This window comes from Botrytis byssoidea (genome assembly GCF_014898295.1).
Source record: "Botrytis byssoidea strain MUCL 94 chromosome Unknown BBYS_020, whole genome shotgun sequence".
NCBI lineage: Eukaryota > Fungi > Ascomycota > Leotiomycetes > Helotiales > Sclerotiniaceae > Botrytis > Botrytis byssoidea.
Window position 1 is genome coordinate 365,930 of NW_024065861.1, and position 26,281 is coordinate 392,210.

At 42.2% G+C, this 26,281-nt stretch overlaps 6 protein-coding genes across 6 annotated transcripts; 3 read left to right on the plus strand and 3 right to left on the minus strand.

Moving 5' to 3' along the window:
* Positions 1–1,656: 1,656 nt before the first annotated feature.
* On the plus strand, positions 1,657–6,099 carry EAE97_009062 (uncharacterized protein; the record flags this gene model as incomplete). The annotated part of the gene is made up of 3 exons (XM_038879577.1): positions 1,657–3,619; positions 3,678–4,861; positions 4,915–6,099. The coding sequence occupies 3 exons, from the start codon at positions 1,657–1,659 to the stop codon at positions 6,097–6,099; spliced, it is 4,332 nt and encodes a 1,443-aa protein (XP_038729590.1).
* Positions 6,100–6,849: 750 nt separating this feature from the next.
* EAE97_009063 (uncharacterized protein) lies at positions 6,850–10,279 on the plus strand. The gene is made up of 4 exons (XM_038879578.1): positions 6,850–7,260; positions 7,370–7,707; positions 7,768–9,610; positions 9,847–10,279. Exons 1-4 carry the CDS (start codon positions 7,189–7,191, stop codon positions 10,264–10,266), a joined length of 2,673 nt encoding a protein of 890 aa, XP_038729591.1. The 5' UTR covers positions 6,850–7,188; the 3' UTR covers positions 10,267–10,279.
* Positions 10,280–10,897: 618 nt separating this feature from the next.
* On the minus strand, positions 10,898–12,342 carry EAE97_009064 (uncharacterized protein; the record flags this gene model as incomplete). Its single annotated transcript, XM_038879579.1, has 4 exons — positions 10,898–11,300; positions 11,420–11,740; positions 11,841–12,136; positions 12,244–12,342. 4 exons carry the CDS (start codon positions 12,340–12,342, stop codon positions 10,898–10,900), a joined length of 1,119 nt encoding a protein of 372 aa, XP_038729592.1.
* A 1,164-nt stretch (positions 12,343–13,506) lies between these two features.
* Positions 13,507–15,613, minus strand: EAE97_009065 (uncharacterized protein; the record flags this gene model as incomplete). The annotated part of the gene is made up of 2 exons (XM_038879580.1): positions 13,507–15,036; positions 15,086–15,613. The coding sequence occupies 2 exons, from the start codon at positions 15,611–15,613 to the stop codon at positions 13,507–13,509; spliced, it is 2,058 nt and encodes a 685-aa protein (XP_038729593.1).
* A 3,867-nt stretch (positions 15,614–19,480) lies between these two features.
* On the minus strand, positions 19,481–22,951 carry EAE97_009066 (uncharacterized protein). Its single transcript, XM_038879581.1, has 7 exons — positions 22,199–22,951; positions 21,890–22,109; positions 21,186–21,655; positions 20,462–21,041; positions 20,234–20,396; positions 19,879–19,939; positions 19,481–19,772 (listed from the first exon to the last, which is right to left on the minus strand). The coding sequence occupies exons 1-7, from the start codon at positions 22,726–22,728 to the stop codon at positions 19,685–19,687; spliced, it is 2,112 nt and encodes a 703-aa protein (XP_038729594.1). The 5' UTR covers positions 22,729–22,951; the 3' UTR covers positions 19,481–19,684.
* A 682-nt stretch (positions 22,952–23,633) lies between these two features.
* Positions 23,634–25,155, plus strand: EAE97_009067 (uncharacterized protein; the record flags this gene model as incomplete). The annotated part of the gene is made up of 3 exons (XM_038879582.1): positions 23,634–23,845; positions 24,144–24,268; positions 24,374–25,155. The coding sequence occupies 3 exons, from the start codon at positions 23,634–23,636 to the stop codon at positions 25,153–25,155; spliced, it is 1,119 nt and encodes a 372-aa protein (XP_038729595.1).
* Positions 25,156–26,281: the final 1,126 nt, after the last annotated feature.

Genomic DNA, 26,281 nt, shown 5'->3' on the forward strand with positions numbered 1-26,281 from the left:
TAATTAACGTGTTTTATTAGTGAGTGGTTTATATCAATGAATAAATTACTTATTTTATATATAAAATTCGTTTATGTATAATTATGTACTTTCTTTATTTGTAAATATAAATTTCTGAAAATTTGATATAAAATATTCAAATAACATGGTTTATTAGTGAGTGAGTTATATTAATAAATAGATCAGTTCGAAAACTATCTAAATCAAGCTTTTTAAAATCTTAATATTTTAATAATTAATTATTATTTTCTTAAATAAAAGATTTTAAAAAATAATTAAAATCTAGGTTTTTTATTAATCTAATTTTTATAAAATAATTTTATTATATCCTAAAAAGAAAAGGAAATTGTCACGATTTTCGTTATAAAAAATCTATTTTTATAATAAGATTTTTAATATTCTTATATATTGAAATATTTTATATCAAATTTTCAGAAAATTATATCTATAAATAAAGAAAGTGTACAGTTATGCACAGACGAATTTTGTATGTAAAATAAGTGATCTATTCACTGATATAACCCACTCACTAATAAACCACGTTATACAAAAATTTTAAAAATCTAATTAATTTTAAGAAATTCGAATCTATAAAGTTGTTATCATAAAAATAGTTTTTTTGTAGCAAAAATCGTAACAATTGTTTACAATAAAGGAGCAGGCCAGTGGAATATATGTATTATTAACTATGTAGATTAATTGTACTAAGGTAAAATCTAACTACGAAGTGGAAGTGATATATATATAGTAGCTTAGTGTACGTGCCTCAACTTCCAATAATAATTTCCTTTTTTATAAAAAAAAATTGATTTTATAAAAATTAAATTAACAGAAAATCTTGATTTTAATTATTTTTCAAGATCTTTTATTCAAGAAAATAATAATTAATTATTAAAATATTAATATTTTAAAAAGCTTGATTTAAATGATTTTCGAAATGATCTATTCACTAATATAACCCATTCACTGATAACACACGTTAAGCGATAAAAAAGCCGACTTGATTACTAGATAGTCTCGTAGCTCGCTGAGTTTGCTGAGTCGATGAGTACTTTACTACTTCGTATCGTATACTCCGTACCCGGGTAACTTTGTACACTACCTAGGCAAATTTATACCAATACTAATAATCATTCACAATCCAATCGGAGTTTTACCACAATTTTTGCAAAACCTGTGTGGGGTTTGGTAGGCAATGCACCATTTTTGTGGACTGACTAAGAACAGATGTGGTTGTCAAAGGGCGTGTTATCGACATTTTCCGACAAGGATTGACGATAACCTGATAACCAATTCATCCATGAAGATGACTGTTCCAGAGGAGGGGAGGGTAAGGTGACTGACTATTGTATCAGCTTTTGGTCATGTTTTCTATTCAATCATTCGTTCTTTCATTCTTTTATTCTTACATCTATCTGTCATCTTGTGAACAATATATACCCAAGGATTAATCATCTTTTCTTTTCCACGCCCTTTCTTGGACTCTTTCTTATCAATATCTTCATTTTCGCTCGCCTGACTCAATCAAGTACCTAGACAGTTCTGCACAGGATAGTGGGTTGTTTCTCTATCAGAGTACATTCCCCGCGTTCCACCTACTCAATTGAGTCTTACATATCATTACACTTTCATCCAAACGGCCCTCACGCCCTCTAGATGACCACAATTGACGAAATGGATGAGTTCTTCAATTTTGATGATGCCACTCACGCGGCCACCCCTCCGACTGCTGATCAATTCAATTATGATATTAGTCATCTCAATACTGTTTCAAGTGCAGGCCCTTATGACATCGACCTAGCCTTTGCAGATCCTGAAGGGGATGAGAATTCCTTTACCTGTCTACAGCATTTTTCGGCTCCAGAGGAACAAGTCTCTCAAGACTTGGAAACTGCCGTGGTTACACCGGCACTTGACACTACCACCCTTGAAGCACACGATTTTCAAGATTTTCCAAGATGGATTGATGGCATGTCCGAGCCCATCAAACCTTGTTCACGATGCCGACAGGAAAACACACATTGCAAAGTAATTAAAGAGGGTTTCCGTAAGGGCTCTTGCACATGTTGTGTAGCTCTTGCAAGAACATGCAGCTTGACACAAGATCTCAATATCAGGAGTAAAATATTATACGATTATCGTGCCTCGGGCAAGATCGATTGTGCTACTGACAGGCATGGATATTTTCGTATCAAAGAAGATGTATCCATGGCCTCAGCCGAGCAGTGTGAGTACTGCAAATCATTAGCCCAACCATGCTCAGGATTAGGAGACGGGGACAGCCTCGCTTGCCAAAGTTGCTCGGTGTTGAGTCGACTTTGCAGTTTGGTTAGATACAGTGATTCTTGGAAAGTCGCAGAAGACGAACCTCGAAGCAATTCTCTCACATCTCCTACATCACCATTTGAAGGATACAACTCTGGCCCTCTATCTCAAAACAACTCTCCAACGGATCTGCCAGCTCTTCAAACTTTGACAGAAAATCTTAAATCAGATGCTGGAGACAATAGTCCTAAAGTTGGTGCGAGATTCTCAAGACAGTCGGTACGAATTCTTAAGGACTGGTTGGGATTACATCATCGTCATCCATATCCAACTGACTCAGAGAGGGATATTCTGATGTCCAAAACGGGACTGAACAAAACGCAAATCACAAATTGGCTTGCCAATGCACGCCGTAGAGGAAAGACTAGGGCAACTGTTACTCCACCAACTGTGGGTAATTATGCAAATGCAATGGATATTCCAAGGAAAGGTACTCCTGCTTTAGAACATATGAATCCTTTGGAACGTTGGAAGCACTCTCCACCCGAACATGAACCTGCTTCCCAAACAGCTATCGCAAAGGCCGTCACAGCTTCTAGTTTTAGCTCTGGTCTGGACAGTCCATACACGAGTTACGCTGATGATGGATCGAATCGATCCCTGTATAATGTGTCATCGGCAAGTAGTTTGGGCACTTCTCATTCTAGTGCTGGTTCATTTGCTTCGGCATACTCTCATAAATCTCGCGGGTCTTTTGGTTCCTTTGGCTCTTTCGGGAATAAGGGTAGACGTCGTCGTCGTCGACAAGCACCCAAAGCAGCAAAGGTCATAGCTGCAGGTCCTGCGAGAACCTTTCAGTGCACTTTCTGTACTGAATCTTTCAAGACCAAACATGATTGGCAGAGGCATGAAAAATCACTCCATCTGTCACTGGAGAGATGGATCTGTTGTCCCAATGGACCTATACAGTACAACAAAGAATTCGAACGTCCAGGCTGCGTATATTGTGATCATCCAAATCCATCCGCTGCTCATGCAGAATCACATAACCATTCAAGTTGTGCTGAAAAGCCCATTGGAGAAAGGACATTCTACAGGAAAGATCACCTACGCCAACATCTGAACCTTGTTCACGATGTAAAATTTGCTAGTTGGAGTATGGAAAGTTGGAAAGCTATCACACCGGAGATACGTTCTAGATGTGGTTTCTGTGGAATTGTAATGGATTCCTGGACTGCTAGAGTGGATCATCTGGCGGAGCATTTCAAGAATGGTAAAAGTATGGTTGACTGGAAAGGTGACTGGGGTTTTGAACCACAAATTCTTAACATTGTTGAGAATGGAATTCCTCCTTGTAAGCATTTTTAGCCCTCGCCCGATTTTCTCATTCGTAATTACTAACGTTACAATAGATCTTATTCATGAAGAGCGAATGACCGTACGACCTTTCGAAGCCTCCCAAGATCCTTACAACGAGGATCGCACACCAGAAAATTTGGTCAAGAGTGGCCTTACACAATACGTCAATGATAAAGTTGTACAAGGCATAACTCCTACCGATGAAGAGTTACTCGGTATAGCTCGTCAAATAATTTGCAATCTGGATGCTGTCTCAGACTCACCACAATATCCCGACAGATCTTGGTTACGAGATCTAATCTTGTTATCTGGGTCGGATAACTACGAAACAGATGATCAAGATACACTTGAAATGACTCGAAAGAAACCATTCGAAACAGCTCAACATTCGTTAATTGGTGCAACACAATCAATACATCAATGTCCAAAGGAGCAAGCCTTGCGAAATTACGTCGATTCGAGACAAATGATTGGTCTAACCGCTACGGATTCTGAATTACAAGTTGAAGCATGCAGGATTATTGATGAAGCTGAGTTAACAGCCACAGTACCTTGCAAAGGTGCTGTTTCTTGGTTCAAATATTTGATAAAGAACTCAACCTCTTGGCTCGCTGATTTTAGAAGACGTGCGGGCTTGCCTAGGAGTTCTGAAATGGCTAACGAAGGTGTGAGATCAAAGGACGAGACTTCCATTGATCATGCCATACACAACTACGCAAGACTCGAGGCAGAGATGAAAGATTATGTGCAGCTTCAAGCTGCGTTGGGTATAAAGCCTACAGATTCTGATCTTCAACGACATGCTAGACTTATCGTTTATGGAAGTGATGATCAATGGAATCAAACTTGGGCTGACGATCCATTATATCTCCACATATTCAAGACCAGAAACGGACTTGCGCCAGCTGCAGAAAACAAACCTTCCATTATGTTTCCAACAGCGATCGATTCCCCTGGGCAAGCTGCATCGTCTCCATCACGAACTTTACACTGGGAGGTGGAGAACTTTGAAACTCGTAGTCGTCCAGGGAGTAAAGGAAGTAAAGGAACCTCACCAAACACGAATTACAATCAGCCTATTCATACACTCACAGCATCCAATCAGCCATCAACAAACTCTAACCCGGCACAACCTCTAAAATATTTTCTCAGCGATGCAAATTGTTACATTCGGTTAGTCCGAGAGCTTTCCAGGTTTGTGGCAAGGTGTATGTCACCAAACAATCCAAATCAACATGTAAGCTCACATTGATTCCTGGTATTCTCTTTTGCTGTATTGACAATTAGTAGGTACCAACAGACGCCGAACTTAAAAACCAAGCTCGCTGGGTGATTTACGATGACGATGATCCATGGAATCAAACCGCAGCTGATAATGCCGAATGGCTAATGCGATTCAAACGCGATGCTGGTCTCTCACCACAAGAGTCCGGACCAGGTCTTCCTACGGGAAATCTCTCCTGGAAGGTCTCTTTGGGTGGCACAGGCTTTTGCCCACCTTATCTAAATCCAGGAAAAGACATTAAGGCATGTGATACGACAGAATTCGAAGTCAACCTTGCCAAAATGGATGAAAGCGAAAAGATTGTGAAATTGAGAGGGAAAACCGCAAATGAATACATCAAAAGTCTTAAACAACGATATAAGATGCCCGCACAAGTGTTCTGCTCGAGAGAACTGGAGGAAGCATTACTAGATTTGGTCAAGACGGAAAAAGCACAAGGGCGCATTCCATCCGATGAGTTGTTCAGGGCTAAAGCAAGAGAGATTTTGAATGTGCCAAATACGGCTGCTGATGATAGTCAACTTTTGGAGAAATTCAAATCCCATTATGGAGTTTATTCAACAAGTTCTCCGCCACATTCGCAAACTCAAACTCAAACTCAAACTTATCAACCACAAGCCCAATCAATCCCTTCCTTTTCAACACATCAAACACCGGCTTTCCTCAACGATGATGATTTATTAGCTTCCTTTGATGAGGAATTACTCAACAATACAGACATGGATTTGGGCATGGAATTTAATCCTTCATCATCCATCAATATGGATTTCCTTTCAAATAATCCTTCAACGCAATTAGCTACTATCGCTGGCTCATGTTTATCTGCCTTGCCGCCATTTAGCAATGCCAATTCGGTTATGGATTTTGATATCAGTATGGGCATGGATCTCGCAATGGGAAATAATGGCTCCGAACCATGGGCTGGCTTACAATCAAACAACGTTGATATGAGTGCATTTGGTGCAATGGATACCATGGAAGGTATAGGAGAAATGGATGAGACATTCAACTTCGAGGGATTAGAAGAGTTGAATGAAGAGGATATGAATAAAGACATTGAGTATGCGGAGTTGCATAGAGTTAGTACGGCGACGGCTAGTCCGTGGAGAAGGAGAGCAAGTGAGAGGTTGGCAAGGGATGGCGGAAGAGGGTTTGATTTTGAGAGAGGTGGTAGGGAGAGATTGTGGTAGGGATGATGGGAGAAAGGAGCAATGAGTAATTGGGTTATTGGAAGGCGTTTGAATGTCATTTTCATGATTGGTATATGGGGATGCGATGAAATGAATTGAGATACTGTAACGATGATGAAAATCTGTGTATAGAAATGAAAGAGTAAGGAATGGGATAGATAATTCTAATTTAACAATATTCAAATCAGCATTCCAAGTTATTTCATACTTAACACTCTATATTCATTCATCTAGAACTGACGCTCCGCTGGCCCTCTGGGAGCCATTGCCGTGGAGGTCGAATAGATTCTTATTAGATGGTAACGATGTTATCGTATATGATGTATAAATCTTCGAGCGAAGCGAGCTATGGGGGTTTGGGGGCTTGCCCCCATAACCATAAGCGGTTTGGAGGTGGTTGGCTATCTATTTAGACTATTTTCAGTATATTTCTTGGGGTGGGATGGAAGATATGAGGATTGGAATGGGGTATGAATATTGGATATTGGATATTGGATATTGGATATTGGATACTTGACACTTGAGTTTGAAGTGTGAAGTTTGATAGAACGGATGGGTATTTTGTTGATAAATCTGGTCTGAATTGAAATCCCGTGACATCGCTCCCCGCAATTCACTAGTAAGCAGGGCCAATCCCTACAAACACAACCCCGCATTCACAACCCAAGTAGGCGTTGGTAGGTAATCATTATCTCAGCCTTGTCGTAAGATTACATACGAATGAAAACTACCTAGGTATCGTTTGATCCTACCTACCTATTAAAAATATCGACACGGGAATATCATCTCTTGCGAGAAAGGATTTTATTTTTCACAACCAGAATTATTCGGGAGGTGGATCTTTGATACGTACTTGGAAAATAGATTTATTTGAGGGATCGTCACATATCGAATATTGATACGGAAGAGAATATTACAGATAAGGAAGGATAGGGATAAGGAAAGAGATTCTTGAAGTGCTGAGATTGCGACTGCGACTACGACTACGACTGCGACTGGCAAGATTCATAGCTTTCTCTCTCTTGATGAGATTTATCTATTCTTCTTGAATTGAAACATATCGATAACCTCTTCGGAATCGCAGAGAAGATGCCGTTGGAGGTGCAAAATGTTGGTATTCTGAGTCTGCCTTCAGAGGTTCAATCAGGAATCTTGGTGCATGTAAGTTTTCCAATCTATTCTCTACTTCAAATGCCTGAACGTCATTTACATGTCTGATACATTTCAATGTGCGAATCTCGATGCGACGATACTAACACTGCTATCCTAGTTGGATACCCCAGATTTGCTTCAGTTGTCCGTCGTCTCAAAGCATTTCCGCGACCTAGCTGCCGAAGAGCTATATCGAACCTTTCATATTGTCTTTCCAGATGTCGATGACCAAGATGACTCAATCATCGATAGCCTTGCATCCGGGCTGGACACATTCGTTACGAGCGATTATGATTATTCGAAATATCTGAGACATATCATTCTGGAACCTTTGAATGGGAGTTTGAAGGGGCAATTGGCATACCGTCCTTATCTATATGATACTAGCTGTGGGAAATTCATGAACACGCTCCTACTCTTAACTTTGCGGAAAGCCAAAGCTCTTGAAGCATTCAAGTAGGTTGATTATATTATCCTCTTGGTATCAATGTGCACTTGCTAATCTGTGAATCTTAGATGGGACCTTCGTGTGCAGTTGGGTAGGCAGGTATTTAAAGAATTACATCGTATAAACTCTCTACAACATTTACATATTCGAATGCCAGCTGTACCGCCCTCCGTCACCAATACGAATCCATCTTTGACCTATAACGTTTCAACGCCTACTGTCATTCCAGCTTTTCAAACCACCCTGACTGACTCTGCAGTTTACGATATTTCATCCCATCCATATTCATCTTTCGCGGCGAACAAATCCAAACACAATGGTGGAAAAGGACATACTCCAATTCTCAATGGAAAATCTCCAATATTTGCAGGCTTTAGAAACTTGCAAAGTCTGGCAATTCTTGATATGGATAACTTGGATAATTTAACTGAAATTGGAGAATGTTTACGAAACTCATCAACAACTCTCAATTCCCTCAAGTTGTCATTCTCGGAGGTCTTTGCTTCTAGATCTAAAAAACCAACCGTGTCAGTTCCTGTCGATGATGACGATGAAACTGAAACTGAAGATGAGTTTGGTCAATTGACATCAAATCCTAATCCATTTTCGCTTGCATCTGATCCATTGAAAGGAACTACGGTCACAGAGGAAAAGAAAGCGCAGGAAGCTGCGTTGGGAAAGATCTTTAGTATCGACTCCAATTCAAAAGGCAATGCGGAAACAGATCAAAAAGAAGATGATTCAGAGATTGAAGTAGAGGGAAAGAAGGAAAAGTCTCCTTCCCTGGCTGCCTTTATAAAATTGATGCAAAAATCGGCGAAACTCATTGCTGAATTCACAATTTCGGACGCGGAAAGGGAACAAATTGTCGAGAAATTGATTACAAAGAGTACACAGGCTTACATTGACGGCTTGAAGAAGGGGATTGAATCTTCTGGTAAATCGGAGGCTAGTAATGTGGAAGGCAGCAATGCGGAAAATAGCAACACACCAGTCATTACTACAAATGGAAATGTTGAAAAGGATGCCAATGTGGAGAATAATACTGATTCATCAGCTACGACTACTTCTGGAGAGGAAGGAACTACAGATGATACCGAATCTGATGATCAACCTAGTCTATTTGACGAATCTAGAACGCCAACACAAGCACCTAAATCCAAAGAGATTATAGATCCAGACGATATCGATATAGAAGAACCTGATTCGAAGGAGCTTATGATAGATTCCGAAACTGTTGACGATGTTACTACTGAACCCGAGACGAATTCCGATTTGGGAGATGATTCTACCGAGAAAGTCGAACAACCTCTCAAGGCAGTCGAGACAAGTAGCAACGAAGCTGTAAAGGAGATTGAGGCTCCTAGTACCAATTCCGACAAGGAGATGAAAGATTACGTTCGGAAAAGTCGTGGTCTTGCCCTCGAGGATTTGTCACTCTATCAGATACCCATGAAAAATTCCGTCATCTCAAAAGCTATCGATATTAGAGTTTTGAAAAGCATTACTCTACTAAGTGTTGGATCTCAAACAACATTTTGGAATATGGTAGCACGCGAGAATAAAGTCGCTCCTCTTCCACTTCATGAGATTTACACCGATAATGTCACCGTACATTTCCTCGAAGCTGCTGGTCAACTTACCAAAATAACCGAACTTTGTTTGCTCGAACGATCTAATAGAACAAAAGTCGATACTGAGTCTAAGATTATCGTCACGATTGAACAAATCAGGAAACTGGTTCTTAGGAAACATGCTCAACATTTAAAGGTCTTGTCGTTGCATCAGGAAGGGATGCCTCATCAACAAAGTCCTTTTGCGTGGGATTTAGATGCTAAAGCGGCGATTTTACTTTGTAAGAAGGGGAAGAATTTGGAAGAATTGGCGGCCTCTTTTGATGTTAATATTTTGGTATGTTGTCTTGATGCTTTTCTACTATTAATCCTGTGGTATTTGAATATTCAAATATTCCTTTTTGGAGGGGCTCATTCTATCATTATCGCTTTGCTTGGTCATTTGAATGGATGCCGGATCTGACAAATTTGTCCTGTTGCACATGTCATGCATCAGTTCCAATTCTTGCGCATGTCAATCATCCATTCCATTCAACACATCTACATATTTATGATTTACTAACACTAAAACAGCACATCATCAATCAAAATCTTTCCGCCCTCACATCTCTTCGCGTTCTTCACGCAATCGAATTCCGCTCAGAAGATACATGTATGTTAGTTCGAAACGAACTACGAAAATTCACCATGGATAGCGTGGCTCATAACCCAGAGTGTAAACTGGAGTATCTAGCTTTCAAGGGAACCGTTAGTAAGATTGAGAGAATCAAGAAGAAGGTCAAGCGCGAGATCTTGAGCTTTGTGGAGTTGTATAAACAGAGTATGAAGGGATTGGGAGTGGGGAGTGATAGTGAGAGTGATAGTGAAAGTGAGAGAATCTTTTCCGGTGTTCTGTGTAGAGGATTAAAGGTGCAAAGTTTGGATGGCTTGGCGTTTCATGATATTCATGGCGTGAGGATCTTTGAGAAGGATGTTCTTTGGAAGAGACTTTAGAGTATGGGAATAGGGGTTGGGGGATGGGAGATAGATAGAGGGGGAGGGGAATATGAATGAGGGGTTTGATCTGGTTTGGTCTGGTTGGTAGGTAACGCGGGGCGTAAATGGGTGATTAATTAGAAACTTTACATGGGGAATTGTTTCCTTCTTTTCCTTGGGAGTAGGTATAGCGTAGGTAGGTATAGCTTAGCTGAGCTGAGCTTCATACATAGCAATGGAAATGAAAACTTGAATTTCAATTTTGAAGGGAGGAGAGAGGAGGAAGATTTTGGGGTGTGGTACATCTAAGATATCTAGGTATGTAGCTGTAAAACTCAAGAAAGGTAAAGTTTAATTCTTGGGGTTTTAGGATTTCAGGTTTTAGGATTTTAGGATTTATAGTCATGGAAAGAGAGAGAGAGAGAGAGTTTCTCTGTCCCCAAGCTTTAAAAGATCGATATAATATAACCTTGGGATACAATACAATACAATATCGCTAATGCAATCGACAAGAAATAAATAATCACCAAAAATGAATATTTTAATTCTTTAATCACTCACATATTTAGACTCATTCATTCTTTGTTCATTCTAGATTATCTATTCTCCATTCTCCATTACCACAAACCTCCCCCCCCAATACACACCCCTACAACTTCGCCTTCTCCCCCTCCCTCTCCCCCTCCTCCCTCCCCCTCCTCGCCAACCCCACAAACTTCCAACACAACTCCCCCATCGGCCACCTCGCCAACGCATGCACCTCCGCCTTCGCACTACTCGCCTGCCTCACCGCCCACCGCGCTGCAATACCCTGATAAATACACGTATTCCTAAAGAAACCAAAGGCGACGCCCCACGATAAATCGGGCTCCGGATCCCAGCCTGCCGTGTCCCGATACCAGGCGATGAGCTCCGCTTGCGCGGGCAGACCGGGGATGTCCGCGTCGCGGAATTGGGGGAGCGAGGCGAATTTTTCTTCGTGCCGTACGCTGTGGGGGGAGAGGATGTTGACGAGATCTGAGAGGGGGTGCCCGATGGTGGACATTTCCCAGCTGGGGAGAGGGGGATGTTAGTTTTGAGTTTATTTTGTTGTATTTTATTTTATGTCATATCATATCATTTCTCTCCAGAGAAATCAGATACAATACAGGGAGAAGAAAAATATACATACTCCAGAATGCCAATAACCCTCGGTTCGGTCTTATGAAAGACGAGATTATCAATTTTATAATCTCCATGCACGAGAGTCCCTCGATCGCGCGGTTGATATCTCTTATCTCTGAAGAATCCCAAGATCTCCTCGATATGCGGGATCGGGCCCACGGGTTTCTGCGTCTCGATATCCACCGTCGACGCTTGCGCCGCACTGATGGTGCCAAACGTTTTGATCTGGCGATCGTAGAATCCGTTTGCTTTGCCGAAACTCGTCAGTCCCGCTTGCGCGATGTCCACACGGTGGAGTTTGGCTAGAGTGCGGATGGCATCGTGCCACCTATTTGCAGAGCACGTTAGTATCTTCCTCTCCCATAACATCAATTATGCCATAACGACAAGCCAGAAGAAAAAGAAGAAGCAGAAGAAGCAAAACATACATCTCTCTCCTCTCCCCCTCACCCACCCCGGGCATCCCCGGATCCTCGATAATCCTCCCATCCAAAAACTCCATAATATAAAACGGCGTCCCAATGACCCCCTCATCCTCACACAAACAATACGTTTTCGGGACCGGCACATCCGTGTTCTCCAACGCGTGGATGACGCGGTACTCGCGCTCGACCTGATGCGCCGTCTTCGAAACGAGTTTTCCGGGTGGTTTCTTGCGCATCACGTATTTGCGACCATTGGAGGACAGGAGCTGGTATGTGGGATTGGATTGTCCGAAGCCGAACTTCACCGATGGAGAGATGGAATTAGCATTGCGCATCGAACATCACATCTTATGCCGAGAAACTCTTTCATTTCTTCACAAGAGGATGGAGAGAACAGTATACGCACCTGTTTAATCTCAATCGGGGTTGTGATTTCCGGAACATGCGTATCGATATATTTCTCCAGCGCCGGGAGATCAATCGGTTGTCTTACGGGGCCGGCCATGGTGAGTATACGATGGTGTGGAGAGGGAATTGTGTGTGGAATACGGGTTGGAACATCGTGAAGAGCTGATTGTTGTATTTATGAGACAGGATTGAGGTCCGACACTTTTGCCTCGGCCTCGGTTCAACAGGGATGTGGAAAGACGCTAACCCCCGCGGAGGCGGGGAAAGCTTATTGAAGATACCTACCTACTACTCGTAGCTCCGCCTAGGTACTCAGGAGAATAGTCAAGATTATAAAGAAGTGCGAGTGCTAGTGCCAGTTTATAGACATTAATACATTCCTCAATACATCCCTCATATTCTCAACCACCAACCAATCTCAAGCTTTAAATCACCAATCTTCAACATTATCAATGGTCTAATCGATTTACACAACATCACTCAATTTCCAATCCCTGGATACCTAGTCAAAAGAATAGATTTGCAACTCCTGGCTCAAATTACCACATGCTCAATGTCACCAATCCAACATGACAAATTGTATAGTAAAATAAATACTTCTAGATGAGATAATCCATACATGTATCTGGTATTTGGGTATATATAAGTCCTAATTCTTGAATTTGAAATCCCTGACAAACTAGTTGCTCGCTGTGTAAAGATAAATGCTCAAACATCATTTCCACCCACTTTTCTAATCCCTTTTTTCTCCTATTCACATCTCCTAACTCTACCACTAAATAATACAATGATACGAACACAAAAGGGGAAGCCGACCTCGAATTAATCGGGACACCCATTCCCCTCCTTCCTCTGTCCACAGTAGTGGAAAACTTTAATTCCATTCAGTCATCCAACCCAAACGCCATCCAAACCCCTCTATAAATACACTTGGAAGAAAACCAACAAACGAGATCTGACAAAAAGAAATATCAAACTTTCCATGCTGAAATGAACACGAGATTCATGACATGCAGATAGAAGGCAAAGGCGAGACATGCTCAAAATCAGGGTACGAATAATATAATACAGAAATGCAAATGCGGGAGAATGGAATATGAAGAAAAAATAGAAAAATAATAGATGTTCATGGTATCATCCCAAAAGTCAAAATCAAACAGGGCAAACAAATGGTGGAAATCCATACGCAATGAGGCAACTGAGATATATAAAAAATCATCCAGTTATGTCTGCAGCCCTCCTTTTCTTGGATGATTGGACTTTAAAAGTTCAAACTAGGTTGAACACCCTTCCCCATCGTGATCTGGCTTAAACTCAACGTCCTTGCATCACCATTTCCAGTGTCGACAGTCAGTCTTGAACTGCCGCTTGCGTAACCCTTTCCAGTCCCAAAAACTTCATCTCCAAAGTTCTGACCTCCTAATTCTTCTTTAGGAGTTTGAAAAGCTTCGGAACCTGCTGCGTATACGTCATCATCACTTTCCACGCCAAAGCCTTCAGATGTGCCTTTGGACGATGATGTAGTGTCAAGAATAGGGCCACCTCCAGTGGCAGAGTCAGGAGTGGGGTATGAAGTGGATGCTATCGAAGGATAAGAGGCCATCTGTCGTTGTAAGGTGAGAACAATGCTTTCAAGTTGTTCGCGAGCTGATTGTTCCGCCAAAAACATATTTGTTAAATTGTTGTAGTGCTCTATTGTTAAATGAGCATCTTTTTGAATAGTAGGAGAGCTAGATTGAAGACCTCGGATAGTAGTCGAGGTTGAAAGAGGTCGACCAGTGGTGTGGGAGCTGCTTAAGTGCACACGTTCATCTGTCGTTGCGGCAAATGGAGCTTGTATTGTATCATCAAAATCAGGGTGGTAAGAATTATGGGATGAGGATGTCGGCCGGTGAGGATTGTTGTTTGAGAGTCGGCTTTGAGCTCCAAATTCGTGCCAATGTCGATGCCGTGGTAAGCCTGGCAAAGTCGTTTCTGAATTATCAGTTGGGGGACGACGAGCAGAAGAGCTGCGGTCTCTTTTGCCTCCTTTGGGGGGATCTTGAAGTGCAACGTTGTCACCATTTTCGTTGAGTCGCCGATGAATCTGAAATACCGTCTTCTCCATTTCGACCAATCTAGACTCAATACGATCAACTCTTGTTGCCAGGTCGGCAGCTTGGGTGATCTTCATGCCACTTAATCCACTCAGATGACCGAAATTGAAAGGCTGTGGCTGCTCCTGAGAATCTATTAATCGTGGACTTTCCGGATCATTTATTGACCTAGGCTCCTCCACCTCCGCTTTGTCTGATGATAATGGAGATAATGGCCCCGGATCGTAGCTTGCTCTCCAATAACGAATTTCATCGCTCCGACGTCTATCGATTCCTCCCGCAATTCTTGCAGCTTCACGCAATTGACCGAGAGACCTTGACCGCCTGTTTGGGTGACTGCTAATGGTAACTGCCATTCCAATCGAACCAGGAAGCGCCTCGTCAGAGGGAGCTTTGCTGCTTTTAGCTTGAGCACTTGCAGGTCGTGGTGAGAGCCCCGTCCAATTCATATATCCTGGTGTTTTATCTGGAGTGTATAGTCTTCCCGTTGTAACCCTTGTTCTTGTCGTTGTACTTTGTGTTTGTGTGGATATACGGTTTGGGTCCCGCTCTGTATTGATCTGTTCCTTTAAGCTACCATCTACGAAAGGAGAATGCGATCGGAGGGCGCGATTAAACTCGTTGATCGGCATGGAAGTAGATCGTTTGGGGGAGGTCGCGGTATTCAGTGGACTTCGGCTGAGCGCAGATGGGTCCTACAAATTATTAGACAATAGTAACGTAACGCAACATGCCTCTACTCACGCTGCGGTGATGCTGTTCACTCTGCAGAGCGTCAACGCTCTGTTTCTTATTTGAAGCATCCTTCTTTTTCTTGCCAAAGATTTTGCCAAACACTCCTTTGAAAGTCGACTTCTTTCGCGCCGGCTTCGAGAGTATTGAGTCTGATGGTCTGCCAACAGGCGATGAGCTCCTTGGAACGCTGTAATCCTCTGTCCTACGTGAGGGGGCATTGTATGATGGCCGATCGGAGGGTAAAGGGGTGGTTCCTATTCGCCTGGGTGGTTCGACATAACTACCGGTCCCAATATCTCCATGTGCCAGAGCACTATCGCGGCCAGAAATGGCGGAGCCCCTCATAACTTTATCGATTCCATCAGAATTGAGAGATCCAAGAGGCGTTGCTATACCAGTTCCTGGAGAGCGAATGGGAAATTCGTCGTCGTCCTGGATTGGAATCGGAGCAGATATCTTCCCACGAATGGTCGAACCGGTATTTGTTCGACCTGAAGTTTCCGTCTTCCAGGTCCCGGCCTTTGTAAATTTACTCATCTTACTGAGAGCCGGATATTAGAACGGGTCCTTCAGTCTGCCTGTATTCATAAGTGGGTCGAGGATTAAGGATAAATCTATTGTGACAGTGGATTGTTTGATAGATGTGGAACGACCTCTAGGCATATTCGCAAGTTCCGAACGACGAGAAGATTGAAAAGTCTCAGATTCCCCAGTCGAAAGAGATGTTAAAATTCCATCATCGATTCTCAGGGTTGAGTGTACGGCAGTCGAGTATATATATGTGCATATATATATATTATCTCTGCCCTCTCTCGCTCTCTCTCTTAAGCAACTCCGTACTATTCAATGAAATGGGTCAATGGGTCCCTTTACCCAGGGAACTTTATCGATCCAGGGCGCATCACACGTATCATATATTCTGCGACAGAAGTAAGCTACTGACAAGGAGTGACCATGAAACAAGATAAATGACAAGAAGGAAAATTGAAAGGACGGGGAGATCGATTCAAGAATAGAACTAAAAGATTCAAGCCAAACCCACAAAGGTAAGGTTGAATGGAATGATCGATTTCATCCCTGTTGAGGCGGCTGTATGGAGCAATGAAGCATTGAAGCATTGAAGCATTGGAGGGAGGTGGATTGAAAAGATTGGTAATGATACGAATCTCATCCAGTATCTCGCAGGAAGTGAGCCAGCATCTGCCAGCATTTTTTTATAGCATTTTTTTATAGCATTTTCTCGCATTTCTTCACATTTCTTCGCATCTCTTGTAAAATTTATGGTCAAGAACAAGGAAGAAGATCTTGTACCAACCTACTCGAGAACTGACTGCACGAGATAGTAAGAATAATGTGCGTAAAGCTAGGGACTTGGGAAGGTATGAGTTGTTGTCTGCAATGCACAAGAATTTTACCCCACGAAGGCTGGAAGCTCGACTGCTTGAGGGGTTTGGTTTGGTTAATGAATCAATCAATCGATCAATCAATCAATCATATCAATTATATCATATCATACATATATCCATATATCCATCCATACATACATATACATACATTCATCCTACATCCATATATACATACCCATTCATACACTCATCCATCAACTGGAATTCAACATTTGCAGTACTTGAGACGAACACAGTTAGACAAGTACATGTCAAAAGTGGAAATCCGCAAAAGGGAGACATGTAATTTACAAAAGAAGCAGAAAAAGAGCTAAAAAGAGCTTGAAGAATAAGAAACCAGCTAGTAGTAATAATAATAATAATAATAATAATAATAATCTCAATGAATCAAATCAATCACACAACCATCCAACCGTCCCCCCGAAACACCATAATCTTCTCCGGCATAGCGTTACCTAGGTAGGACATAAACAAACCAATGCGAAAATTTCCTTTTTCTTTCGGTTGACGAACTCCCAACATCGTCCGAAAAGAGTTAAAGGAATCTAAGGATACAAAGGATATAAGTCCTCATTCGTGCGTGGTGCCGCCCATCCACCATGCTTGCTTTTGGAGCCTTTCTCTCTTGGAACGAGGAAGCGGAGAGAAGAATTTTGATTGATGGATGATGGGTGAGAGATGATGGATGCGGATGCGTGGTGGAGCTCGCGCGGTAGTCTATTCATGCAGGGTGTGTTGGAGGTTGAGTGTTTATGGGTAGTATCACGGCTAGTACGAGTAGGTATGGATGTAGTGGAAGTGGTGGAAGTGGTAGATGTGGTAGATGTGGTAGATGTTATGGATGTTATGGATGTGGTAGATGGGTTCTGTGAGTGGAAGTGGAAGTGGAAGTGGAAGTGTAAGTACTGCGGAGTACTCACCTAGATATTATTATTATTCATACACATCTACACTCCAAGTCTCCAACCAACCCCTTCATCCAAAGCGAGGTATTTAGTATATTTAGTATTATCACTATCGTATCTAGGTATGCAAGTCGTGTCTATGCCAATCCCGTAAATCCTGTAAATCTCTATTCCATAGCAAGGAATTACTAATAAGTACTCTATACCAGTATAAAATAGAAAATATAAAATATCGAGGTTACTCACACTCACACTCACACTCACACTCACACTCACACTCAACAAACCCCCTCCTATTCCCCCATCCAAAATCACAAATCTAGATCTTCACCACCCTCCAAACTCTATACATACATACATACATACATACATACATACAACCCCCTCTCTCCTAAGATACACTACACAGTACATACACATACACACATAAAATACCACACTATCTCAGATAACGGTTAAACATGCACTGCACTGCAGCTCACCCATCCTCCACCTTACATCCCTCCATCTTGCGTACTCTAGGAATAGTACCAAACGACCATCTATCTACCTAGACATGCAATATGCAATATGCAATATGCAAATGCAAATGCAAATGCAAATGCAATTTTAAGCCCCTTCACTTCCCTTCCCTTCACAAATCACATCCTACCTACCTACCTACCTATCTACATACCTACCAGCACGCTTCTACTTCTAACATCCTTCACACAGTCACCCTTCCATGGCGTAATACGCGCCTAGTAGTACAGGTAGGGTAGGTATGTATGTAACGGAACAGTGTCGCATGTTCAGGGGATATATTCGGACTCGTATTTTCAACCGACCCTTACAATTCTAAGTTCTGCAGCAGCCGGGCCGGAGATGATATTGTATATTTAATATTATACATTTTACATATTATAAAAATGAGTGAGTGTAATCATTCCATACAGTGAATATACAATATTCAAGTAACATAAATACTATAACTACATTATATCATACCACACCATACACATACCATAATATAATAACCATCCTCCATTCTCGCTCCTGCACACATCTCAACTTAACATATTATGATATACAGCGTACCGAAACAGTATAGTACAGTACAGTACTACCCAAGGTCACTCACAATGATTGAAGTGATTATGATTATGATTATGATTGTGATGAATGGATGGATACCCACGAGATACTTACTATACCAGGTATATTTACCCGAACGCACTTACATACAAAACCTACCTATCTACATCCATCTCGAGCCTACCTACATCCATCTTCATCCAAGGATGGATATTCACATCCTCAATACAAACCCTGAATGATCCGCGGCCACAGCGGCATGAAAAATGGATTAAATCTCTCTCTACCTCTACTTAGGTACGGTACTACTCCGTACACACTATCAAACCAGATCAATAGTGTCAGTGTCACCCATAAAAAAAACTCTCCTAGTCTCTAGATCAATAGTTATGAGTTATCCGCGGCCAGAAGTTCTAGAGGGCACTTAGCCTACATGACAATGACATCCATCGAAATCTAGTCTATACCGCAAGTGTGCAAGCCCGAAATGCAAAAACGGGAACTCAATCTCCAATTCGCGATTAGCTTTTCCTCTTGCACGCGGCATGAATAAATCCTTCTTCTTTAAACTTTGCGTCTGCGCTCTAGATGTGGTAGGTATATTATATCATATCATGTCATCTCATATCAAAAGATTCGACACTAAAACTTCACCACCTACCACCCATAGACATCCCCACAATTTTCGGCGTCCGTGAAGATGCGATAGGTCGTGTCGTCTTCATACTTTCCATGCAATATACAGATGTGACAGCTGACGCCGCCATAATCAAATTTGGGGTCTTTGACTCTTCGGTAAGAGAGAGAAGGGAAAAAACGGGTGATCAAGTCTTTTTGGGAGAGATAGAAGGTGGGTTTTCTTGAAATGTTCTCTGTACGAAGCACACCTTGGGAACCGTGCCACTGTCATACTCTACATGAAACTACAGGGGGTCCTTGATATAGAGTTCGTCATTCGTCTGATGCACACCCTCTTCTTGAAAGGGAAAGATCAGAATCGCGTGGCACGACAGCGATGGTGTTTATGGACAATTTGTGGGTCATCAGCAAAGACCAAGAAGAACTGCGAAGAGCGACAAGCTTCCGAGGCAATCCTCCAAGCTCCATGCGTAACTGCATAATTTCTTTCATGGATCTAAAACTTTGGTACGGGAACTAGAGTGCCATTGAAGGTGTAACGGTTTTCGGATTTTTCGACCGAAATTCTAATTTATTGATTGCCATTACGAGTTCAACTCCGCTATGGATGGGTATCGTAAGTCGGCATTTTCTTCCAGAAAGGCCATCCATCGTTTGAGAAATTTACTACCTCTGCATCGATCATACATCCATTGTCAGCATAGGGTCTCAACCAGATTGGATTGAGTAAATAAATATATACAGAGTATAAGAAGGTGAAAAGGAGGTCTGAACTTACCTCGAGACAGTTTCCGAATCACCAATGATTGTCAGTGAGCGTCGCGGTCGGGTCATAGCGACTAAATTTTGCAGATTATATCAGTTGCATGATCATGATTTCCTCATTTTTATTTGTGCATAGATATTTGGAAGTACAAATGCTTAGCATTCGTTGTGTGAGGTCGATTATCAAACATGCTATAGCCCATAGCCCAAGAACCGTTTGATTTTGTTTGCGGGAGATCTGCTTGAACAGTGATCATGCTGGGATGCGGGGGGGGGGGGGGTGCTTAACGAAATTCATGCAAAGAAGGGTTCAAAGGTTCTAGAAGTAGAGAACAGATGAAGAAATTCATGCAAAAGGGAGGACGTACCATTCAGTCTGCGCCTCTCTCCTAAAAATCCCACTTCGCGTTCGCTGTTACTTCGAACGAGGGAAACAATGATTGCTTCTTTTTCCCTTCCTTGAAACCCATCAACACTGCCCAGTTCGATGCCGGGAAAGGCCTCCTTCATCGATCGAGACATTAATGCGAGCTTTTTGGGTTAGTATTACTTCAGAGGAAAGATCATGAAGCACAAGAAACTGCTATCATTCTCACCTGAGCGTTGTATGGCGTCACAACTGCAATATCCTCTGGCTTCAACCCAGCATCGACAAGATTTTGGACATGCCGTCTCACGAGAATAGCTTCCATTTCGTTACTTTTACTTTCACCTAACATTCCCTTGCCGGCTTTCTTATCAACACTCTCCTCTTCGCTCTTTTCCGGAAAGTCGCCACCCTGAGTATCGAAGAAGATCAGGGGCTCAATAGTATCCTCTGTTTCCTCGACATCATACGGTAGTTCTGTGAGAAGTCTTGCCTTAACTGCTTCAGCTGCGACAAGTTTTGATTCATATAACTCGTCCGAGGGAAATCTCATGATCTTCTCATGCATGCGGTATTGTGTAGTAAGCATGACTTTAATTCCAGTGCCATGTAATTTCAGTAATCTGTCAAACAGAGTGGTCTCCAAATTCATCCCCTTAATGATACCCTCTGTCTCTGTGTCTTGTGATTTCGGTTTAGTCTTGGAATTTAGTGATTTGATTGTTGGGGGCAACTGGAGATGATCTCCGGCAAGAACAACTTTACTAGCTGATAACAAAGGTACCCAACATTGAGCTTCCAAAGCTTGACTATAGCGTAGGGAGTTAGTAATTATCTATGAAGTGGGAATTGCTGAGAAAGCCGAGAGACGCTGAGAAGAAAAAAAGAGAAAAATACGACGTCGATGATTAAGATAGGGTGACGGGAACCCAAAGAAAATATTACATTCTTACCTTGCTTCATCAATGATCACAACATCAAACTTCTCATCTCTCAGTTGAAATCCTCCAGCACCATGCAAGGTTGCAAGTACGACTTTTGAACCGCCCACTAAAGTATTGACGCATTTTCTTTCCCGTTCTCGAAACTCTTTGCGAAGTTCCTTGAGATCGCCATATATGGCTTTTCGTTCTCTACCACTCTTGGTCTTTTTAATAGAAGCTTGTTTGGTATCCATTTCTTTTCGTACATCTTGCACAATCGCAGCCGCTTCTGAAGTCTGTGTAAGGACATCAAGAGAATGATTGACGACTGATGGCAAAAGTCTCGCTGGATGACCCAGGCGTACAATAGGTACCTTATGTGGTGCAAGTCGCTCAACGATATTATCCACGGATATATTGGATGGCCCACACACCAAGACTCTGAGATTCTGTTTGAGCATCTGCAGAATAAGCTCAATCAAGGTATGGGTTTTACCAGTCTATCAATTGTTAGCAAGTTCATCGAGCGACATGCTTCCTCCATCTATTTTTCTTCACATTTTGTCAACAATTCTGTTGAAACTGGTTGTGTTTTCGTGATTCAGAAAACTGCAACTGCAGTTCTATCATCAACTAATGTGGACATATTTGATAGTACTCGCCCTGATGAAAGAGCTTCATGGATACTTAGAAATGACTCGTTGAATGTCAGAAAAGAACAGTAGGATACTCACTCCAGGTGGCCCATGAATCAAAGCCATCTCTCTCGACGCAAGTGCAAACTTAATGGCATGCTTTTGACTATCATTTAAACTTGGATCCAGCCACTCAATTCCTGTATCCCCCAGGTTTTCTGGAATTGGCGAAGGTGATGACAATCCAAATAAAACCCTTACGAAATTTGAATATTCCGCTTCTTGCATCTTCCCCAATTTTCCCATGGTACCATTCATTCTAAGTTATCAATTAGCAACCCACGCTATTCTCCCCTCACTCAATCGGCTATCAATCCAACGGACCAAATCAAAATAGAATAAACAAACCTCTTGTACGTAACATCATTTGCGAGCTTGACCACCCAACATCTTTTCATACCCCCAACATTCTCCTCGCCCTTCCCATTTTCATCCAGCGCAACCCACACCGCACTCCTCCCTACTTTGGTCACCACACCTCTACTTCCCTTCTCCTCTAACTCTTTGACTTCTCTCTTCTTTGCACTACCGCTGGGCTGTTCACTAACTGCCACAATATCGCCAACTCGTATCCCATGTTCTTGTAATTCACCTTCTCCCGAACCCCCGCTACCAGCTTTACCTTTGGCTCCAGAGCCAGAACTGGAAGTTGCCGGATCGGGACCCAGCTCAACGACGGTTTTTCCACCCAATCCCGTTCTTTGAGATATCAAAATGAGATTCGTAATAACAAGACCAGCCCGCTGAAGGGAAGTAGGTGAGGTTCCGGTTATGAGGGTCGAAGTTTCGGACAGCTCGGATTGAAGTTCTTGGTCCAAGAGGTGGAGTTGAGTTGAGCAGAAAGATGGAACATCTACTGGTTTTAGAGTAAGGGCCATGATTTTACTCGAGATTATTGTCAGGGGGGCGCGCAGAAGGATTGAATTTGCGAGTTGTAGAGGTTGGATAACTAGCACGAGTAGCGGGTATCTCCTGCTTAGGCAATTGAAGTGCACGTGGCTACCGGGTGAGTTTTTATCTCGATCCTTTTCTGTTTGAGAGTGTCAAAGAATGATTCGAGAATTCGACGACGAATAGAATAAAAAGTGTTGTTAATTATCGAGACCAAAAGTCTCAGAGAATGAGAGAGACTTGAGGTTGAGGACATCAAATTTCAAAATTGTGGTTGCGTCAAGTCACACGTGACTTTGAGATGTTATCGATATGCTGTTGATACCTATCTAGGTATGCACTCAAAATTATCACCTACCGGTACACATTTTCCTCCATCACTCGTTTGCACACTCACTGGAATCTTGTGATATCTAATCAGAGTATTTCGCCCTTTTGTGATATATTGATAACGGAAGAAAGTTACCTCAAATCGGTGATTTTTGACTATTCGGAGAGTAATTGTCCCGTTCCGTCTCATTACGACTCAACTTCCCTCGGTTTTTCATTAATCCATGGATTCTTGACAATATAAAATATTATAAGAATCACCAGCGTGATTCTACTATATATGATATTGATTTCTAATTCTCGATCTTTTCCCGTCGTTCGTCACATGCCCCGCCCAATCAAAGCTCCCGAGGTCATTCTTCATATCAAAAAGTCTTCGAGTCGGACGGACTTTTCTCCTTCAATACCTAGGTAGTCTCCACCTAGAAAAAAAGTCCCCTTTTAATTCCCTCTGTTTTCAATATCAGTATATATTGTGGTCAGTATCCTCTTTGGAGATTCATATTTTCTATCCTGAGCCTACTCTACTCTACGTCTATACTTTCTCCATTCCTAAACAAAGATGGAATCCAAATTCGCCACCAAGGTTCCGGCAACAATGCGTGCACTCGCTCTCTCCAAGTTTGGAAAACCAGATACATACGACATAGGAACCATCCCAACTCCGAAAATCACGCATGAAAATGATATCTTGATCAAAGTGGAAGCGGCTAGTGTCAATCCTATTGATGTCAAGATGGCTGGCGGGTATGCAAAAATGATGTTCGATGTTAAGTACGTATTTTCTTTACCGTGACATAGGTGTGCGAGGGAAGTCAATTTTATGATCGGGAATGTGAGAATGAGACTATATCGAGTAACCATAGTCCATGCTATGTCTGAGATATTCTTATGCGCACGAGATGATTATTTCATCCAGCCTTGCGAATGATTCACACCCTTCAAGATCTCCGAGAATCTGCATTGTCATGAACTTCAGAAGAACGAATGTAATTCTGTTGCAGCTCCAGGCGATCTTGCATCGAGTCTCACTTTCTCCGCTTTATCTCTACTTTTTTCTGACATTTTCCAGGTTCCCATACTTGATGGGCTACGACGTATCAGGTACTGTCGTCTCCACTGGTTCTTCCGTCACCCACGTCAAGCCCGGTGACGAAGTCTACTCTCGCGTACCTGAACGTCACCGTGGAACCATTGGTATGTGCTGTCTCTTTTCTTCGTTTTCCGGTCGCTGGACCCCCTTCTTCCTAGCCTTGATAAGTACTCCAGTGTATAGTTAATATAATTGACTTCCTATTTAAGCACAATACTGCCTCTCGACTTCTACAGCTGTAGCTCAAAAGCCATCCTCCCTATCCCATTCCCAAGCTGCCGCTGTGCCACTCGCAGCCTTGACAGCCTATCAATCTGTACTCCGAGCAGACAGTCAGTTACCCGGCGGACTAAAAGGTAAGACTGTACTTATTCTTGCTGGTATGAGCGGAACGGGCAGTATCGCTGTTCAACTCGCCAAGAATGTCTTTGGAGCTGGGAGAGTCATTACCACTTTAAGTACTGGAAAGATTGGTAGAGCAGAGGAATCGTTAGGGAAAGAGATTGAAGTAGTAGATTACACGAAGGAGGATGTCGTAAAGACAATAGGGAAAGAGAGCGTAGATTTTCTTTTCGACACAACATCATGCTCACTTTCTCTTGGTTCTCTTGTTAAGAAGGGGGGCGTGATAGTCTCTATTTCTATGATACCCGGTGGTACCGAAACTATCGAGCGTATGAGTCGCCATACTGATGGGGTATCTGAAGGAGGTGTCAAGGTGAACTTAAGTTGGTGGATGGTCAAAATTATGAATGTCTTGGATTGGAGTTTAAGAACGTGGGCCAGCTGGAACGGAAGAAACTATAGCTATCTGATGATGGAACCAAGTCGGGAGGATTTGGAAAGGCTAGGGGAGTTCATCAAAGAAGGGAAGCTAAGACCAATTGTAGGCTCCGAAGTCAAGCTTGAGGATATTGTCGGTGTTAGAAAAGGCTGTCAAGAGATTTTTGCCGGAAAGGGTGGAGTCGGGAAATTCGTTATTACTCCTTGAAAGATTGACAGAACCCGAGGAGTAGATTAATAATTCACTATAAGCTTCATTTTTGGAAGAATAGCACGGAACAACACAAGATAGTCCAACCCGTCCCATCGCTCTTGAATGCACGTGTTTGTAATATCATATCTTACCGTCTTTGAAGAGCTATCATCTTATTACATGCACTCGACAGTTCCACCGGGTCAATAGGGGATGCTGGCAATAATATGTGCTTTGAGCAATTCACTAATCCCAGGTCCATATCAATTGTAAAGAATGCGTATTCTTGGAAGTCCGAATTTTGGTTAAGCACTTAGAGGAATGTAGAGAGATTTCAGTGTCCATATCTCATATAATTCTACAAAATTTATCGGTGTAAATGGGGAGGCAGTTAGATAGAAGCTATGAATGGAAAAGAAAAAGAAGACTATGATCACACATACTGTACGTCGAAACACCGCTAGCCAGCCGTTCATCCATCGTTCACTCCATACAAAAGCAAAAAATATCAGTTCGCACACAACATGGCGAAAATAATGCGTTCGCCGGGAATCGAACCCGGGGCCCATCGAGGTTGTTATCGCACTCTTCTGATGAGAGAAGAGATGGATGGCAACGATGGATTTTACCACTAAACCACAAACGCTGGTTGTTGATTGGTTAACAATTACGTCAGTAATTACTGGATATATATTAAAACATCCAGATGTGCAATTGGATGGGAAAATGAAATGAAAAGTCTTTCTCTGTTTGGTGGGGGTGAGGGGTGGTGGATATGAGAAGTGGGGTTAGAGAGGGGGCGGGGCTTTGCTTTAGCGAAAATTGATGGGTTGGTGTGTTTTTTACTCTGAGGATTATGTCAGTGGGTGAATAGATGTTGAATTACTAGGTATGTATGATATGGAGTAAATAGATGAGTGAGAGGGAAAAATGTTTTTCGGTTTCGAGGATTTGATGGATTTGTTTATAGGTGGTTGTTGAGATTTTGTGTGTCTGAAGTTTACATATGAATGAGGTAAGGGTGAGGAGTAGGGCGGGGGAGGGGATGTTTTTGGAATAGTAGGCAGTGTAGGTAAGAGATAAATTAAATAAGGACGATAAGATAATAGAGAGAATGTAAGGGCGACTTCTGCTTGTTCTT

Bases quoted from the DNA above. Each gene is read 5' to 3' on its own strand.
- EAE97_009063 (XM_038879578.1), top strand. From the start codon at position 7,189: ATGCCGTTGGAGGTGCAAAATGTTGGTATTCTGAGTCTGCCTTCAGAG. The intron at 7,261-7,369 runs GTAAGTTTTCCA...CTGCTATCCTAG, and splicing joins AATCAGGAATCTTGGTGCAT to TTGGATACCCCAGATTTGCT. The intron at 7,708-7,767 runs GTAGGTTGATTA...TGTGAATCTTAG, and splicing joins AAAGCTCTTGAAGCATTCAA to ATGGGACCTTCGTGTGCAGT.
- EAE97_009066 (XM_038879581.1), bottom strand. From the start codon at position 22,728: ATGGCCCTTACTCTAAAACCAGTAGATGTTCCATCTTTCTGCTCAACT. The intron at 22,110-22,198 runs GTTTGTTTATTC...TTGATAACTTAG, and splicing joins AATGATGTTACGTACAAGAG to AATGAATGGTACCATGGGAA. The intron at 20,397-20,461 runs GTGAGAATGATA...TAACCCAAAAAG, and splicing joins TGACGCCATACAACGCTCAG to CTCGCATTAATGTCTCGATC.